The sequence below is a fragment of the Anopheles aquasalis genome, chromosome 2 (genome assembly GCF_943734665.1).
Source record: "Anopheles aquasalis chromosome 2, idAnoAquaMG_Q_19, whole genome shotgun sequence".
Taxonomy (NCBI): Eukaryota; Metazoa; Arthropoda; class Insecta; order Diptera; family Culicidae; genus Anopheles; species Anopheles aquasalis.
Window position 1 is genome coordinate 87,060,647 of NC_064877.1, and position 5,000 is coordinate 87,065,646.

General features: G+C 48.9%; 1 protein-coding gene across 5 annotated transcripts in view; it reads right to left on the bottom strand.

Annotated features, from left to right (window-relative positions):
* The window catches only part of LOC126570448 (calphotin-like), a 42,440-nt gene that overhangs the window by 11,004 nt on the left and 26,436 nt on the right, over positions 1 to 5,000 (bottom strand). For 4 of the 5 annotated variants that reach the window (XM_050228204.1, XM_050228203.1, XM_050228206.1 and 1 more), the window contains exon 4: positions 1,944 to 2,303. The exons of the other annotated variant lie outside the window; for it this stretch is intronic. In XM_050228204.1, coding sequence (XP_050084161.1) covers positions 1,944 to 2,303 — 360 coding nt within the window. The remainder of the gene's footprint in view (positions 1 to 1,943; positions 2,304 to 5,000) is intronic. 5 annotated transcript variants of the gene reach the window in all.

A 5,000-nucleotide genomic window follows, 5' to 3' on the forward strand; every position in this document is an offset into this window, starting at 1 on the left:
CTTTACAAACATCCACATCCGGTCAGCAAACACGATAAAATCCATCCGCTTGTTGTCGCCCTTCCCCCGAGTATTTCCACAGTTTTGCAGTGAAGTTGGCGCGCAAAATGCGGATGCGCTTGTTTACCACCCCGGGGCTACTACTAGTGGTAGTGCTTCAAAAATTGCGTCACCAGCTCCGGGAAGACACAGTGTTCCGTCGGCATTCCGGCATTTGCGTCGATAGTAAAAATCTTAACGATCATCCACCGCGACCACCACGCGGCGCACGACGACAACGGCGTATCTCATTTTCCGGCCAATGGCGGTTAATGTGTTTTTCAAAATTTCCATCAGCCAAAACGGAACGATCGCGCGGTGCCAGCAAAACCGCTCCTTTTCTGCTTCTCGCTGCATCTCGAGGGGCAATGGAAATAGATTCCCCCGTCCGTGGTTGGTTGCTGCTCGGCTCAACAACTTGTTTCGAAAATGTGCGACTCGGAACAAGTGCGCGTGCCGCGGCCGCGGCCGCCGCCACTAACCGGCCGGAAAATGGTGAGCCGCAATCGTGAAAAATCAAAATCGAGCGTGTGAGCATGAGATTAATCCGACGATTCGCTAGAAAAGTGTGTGGATCAACTTTATCGACCTCTGGATGGCGAAATGCTTTAATGAAGATGTGTTTGAATTGGTTCTGATGATGAAACAAACGAGGGAACCTTCAAAACCATACCACCATCGGGCTAACATTTCACTACGAAATAGCACAACAAAATAATCGAAAATCTAAATGCTAATGAAGCACGGAACCATTTTTCAGCGCCGTGATTGTGTGCGGTGTTCTTACGGGCGAAGGAAGGCAGGCAGTGTAGTGGATGCTAAGACCTTCGACTTACGCCATTACAAAAAATGTTAGGCCACTCATCCGAAAGTCCGACCGTCGTGTGATGGCCCTGAAATGTTTTGTTTTTCCACGACAAACAAATCTTTCTAATGCCTGCTTGCAGCAAGCAAACACACTCTCCTCCCTGAACGACGCTAACACGCTTGACCCTGCCAAAAACGCATACAAACCAAGTGCTGTTGTTTGCAGGCAAAAAGTGAAAACAAAATAGTATTTCATTCTGCCATTCCGCAGCAGTCGCCAGGAAAACATTCCTGACACTGAACTTCGCAGTCGTGGCCTATCGCAAATGCGCGTGGGAGGGTCGCGGTCACTCGTTGCCTAGACATGAGGAGCATGAGTAGTAGGATCGTGTTGATTCTACGTCGAACAACACTCCGTCGGCCAGTACGCAATGCAGTAAATTTAAATTATAAACGATGATGATTGGTACGAAAACCGAATGACGACGTATGCTATCTTATATCACTTGAAGCATTCTGCAGGTGCTCCGTTCGCATCCGTTAGCGATTGAATTAAATTGCCAAAAATTAAATGGATGAAACTGTAGCGATCCATTTTGCGGCTTCTCTAGCGGGTGGCGATGACGATGGCAATGTGCCAATTGGTCATAGCAAATTAAAAAATGCCATCTGCCGCCAATGGCACGGGGTTTAATCGGTGGTTTGATCTATTAATGAAAGCAGCGAAAGGTGTCGACAGGCCGGGTGGCGTATGCAACACACCTGCTGCTGTTGGAAAAGTGTCGTCTACTGGGTATTAAAAAGTTGAAACTATGTCGCACTAACAATCCCCCTTTTGCACTAGAACGGTAAAACGCCAAATGATTGAGACATTTAAACCCCTCCCCGCATTCATTGTATGTTAAATGACACCGGCGGCTCCACTCATTCGTGACTTAAACAAACATAGGCATGCAACGGACACGTTCGCAAGAACCACAAACAAATCGTACAGGCATAGCAGTCCCCCCCCCCCCCCCCCCCCCTTCGATTAGTTTATGTCATTTTGATGTTTAAAGAAACAAAAGAAAAATCCCTTTAGAACCCGCCACACTTACCTCCTCCGGGACCTTCTCACACTCGCCGTTGACGCGCTCTTCGTCCTTCTCCTTTTTGGCCGGCTTTTGCTTGTCTTTCTTGTTAAAGGACAGGCTGCGGAACGACCACTTCTTTTTGGGCTTCTTTGCCTTCTTGCTGGCCTCATCTGTGGCGGCTTTGCTGTCATTCAGCGACTCATCATTGCTGCCGTTTTCGAGCGTTTTGTTGTTTGCATCGGATTCCGTGCCTTCCTTGTCCGAGGTGGGGGAGACGGCGGCGGCACTCGTATCGCCGCCACCTCCGTCGCCACCCTCTTTGTTTGCCTTCTCTGTGCTGGAGTCCTTTTCGTTTTCGGCCGCATCGCACTCTACCTTCTTCTCCTGTTTCGGTCGTTTCAGTCCGTCGGCCATCGGGGACATCATCGGACGCAGGGCATTCGCGGCACCCCCGGGGGACACACAGTGTACAACACATGGGACCACACATAGTGAACGAAAACATTCCCAAACGGCGGTGGCGATGTGTGGGTGTAGTTGAACCATGGTAATTATGATTAGTAGGTGTAATGAAGCGATGTTGTACGACACAAACGCATGGAGGAAGAAGAGAAATTGAGAATAAAAAAAACGATTATTAGTAAGGAATGAAGTTAAATTGCACTTATTTAAAATGATTTGATGATACAGAATACACGCCCCATCAGTGTTGCTCCCCATGAAACATTCTCTAATACGAACTTCTTTAAGAATCTTTCTAAAAAAAAACAGGAGAAGAGACATTTTCATACTCAATACGAATACTATTTTCAAAGAGCAGTTAAAACTTTTAAAACCCATTTCGAGCAAACGGATTACCCCTGAATGTATGCGATGTGCACGCACGGAAATCGAGCAGATCTGTTCGTTCGAACGATCAAGCAGAATCGACGAACGACGCACTTTTGAAAAGATCAGTTAATCATAAACAAAATATCCGATTCTTCGGCCGGGTTTTTAATATCGAAACCTACCCTAACCATTTGTTTAGAAAACGAAAAGGGAATGGCGCTTTGCGTTGATTCATTCCACGTAAACAAATGGGTGTATCTCTTCGTCAGTGTAACGAGTAAAATACAAACAAAAAACCACATTCCACATTGATAACCTCGACATTCCTCAACATTCCTCGCTATGCCACAGCCATGTGCCATTGGGGTCATAAAACACACGCGGATGTGGAATTGTGAAAATAAACACTCCGGAGGCCTATAATGGATGCATCGAGACGCAACTAAATTCGACAAATGATGACCGGTTGATGATCACCACACACGTGGCGGACACCACACTCCCGGTGTCACATCCATAGCAGGCATGAACATCGCAAATACAACGCCCTGACCATGTCTTTACCATTCAAAACTTGTTCAGTACGCGGAATACATCGGTGACGCATCGCTTGTAAATCACGCGAACAAAGCACCGGCCAGCAATCCGACGAGGTAAGAGAGATCATCGCACACCATCTGTGCATGCCTTTAGCACGCGCTAACGGAACCGAACCTCCCTCCCTCCTCCGGATTTGTCCGATTGCAAAGCGTCTTTTGCCGAGATAGAATGGCGGCCGAGAGTGCACAACCTTTCGCAAGTGTTTCGACGAGAACGACGACCGCCAGGGAAAGAAAGAAATCACTCTGGCGTTGTGCTGCGCAATCGGCATCACGCTCCAGACACCGTGACCATCTACTACCGATGGCTTGGAACGGGGGCATCTCTCCCGATGATGCGCCCTCCCCCTCTCAGCAAAACCCAATCCGTTCCCAATAATAATCGAACTGCACTTTAGCATCCAGACCACCGGAACACTGGGATGGAGGAGCAGCAGCAGCGAAGGGGGATATAAATTAAAAGGAAAGCAAAACAAATGGAAAAGGCGCAGGCAAGCGGTGGCGGTGCTCGATTGCTAGAGCGCCACCTCGGAGCCACGGGTTCGGGGTACAGTTATGATCGTGATTATTTTAAATGAGAGCACAATCCCGCGCAGCCTGTGGATGGCCGTGGTTGCGGCCACGGTAATCTCGAACCGTTCAGGCCACTCCCGCGTGCTCCTGCTGCGCGAGCGGCTACTGCGGAAACTGCGCAATGCGCTGAACTGGAGGACGCCACGGCACCACTTCGGGGACCCTGAGATGAAGAAGAATCAAAACAGGGATCGGCCGGAGCGGAGGGAGAGAGAGAAAAAAAACGAACTGACAGCCATCAAGGAATGTAAGCTGCTGCCGATGATAGTAGTGGCGCCCACGTCGATGCCAATTAATCTATTGACTCCCTGGAAGTTAACCTTGTTTACGGTTAATCCTCTCTCTCTCTCTCTTCCTGTCGGAAGCGGATCGTGGTGGGGTGGTGGACACACCGGTAGGGGCGCCTTCGATTCCGATGGCGCCCCATAACCGAGTAAATCACTGAATCGAAAGAAAGAAATCATAAACAGCCAATTAATTGGTCTTGGATTGCCGTTACTGTGGCCCGAGATTTTACCATGACACGGTGGCCCCACGATGCCACTGATGTTGATGATGCGGAGCCGATGATTGTAATCCCGGGGCGCGCGCATTAACACTTGCCCAACAGGCACGACGCCTGGTGCTGCTTCTGTTGCGGAGAAATTCACTTAATTGACCACCGGGCGGACGGGTGCGCGCACACCGCGTGAGGCTATCGACACGAAACGCGTAAATGATGATTGGTTTCATAATGCGCATAGAGCGCGCGATCGGAAACTAGAACGGAACAATTGGCGGGGGAGTGAGAACACCATTACGATTGAGCCGGGGCGCACATGAACTCATTCAAAGTGGGCACCGAATTCGATTTGCCACAAATTTCGGCCCAATGAAGGCGCATAGAGCCTAGGAAGAGAGCGCAGGGTATGGAAGAAGCTGCACTTTCTGTCTAGTTATGTAGCGAGTGAAACGTTCGCGTACATTCACAGCTTTTTAATCGAACATGTTTTTATCGATATGTTTGGTTTTTTGCGCCGAGCATTGAATTCCTTTGGGTCATTCCATTAATGTTTTTTCTGTAAAAACCCAAAACGAC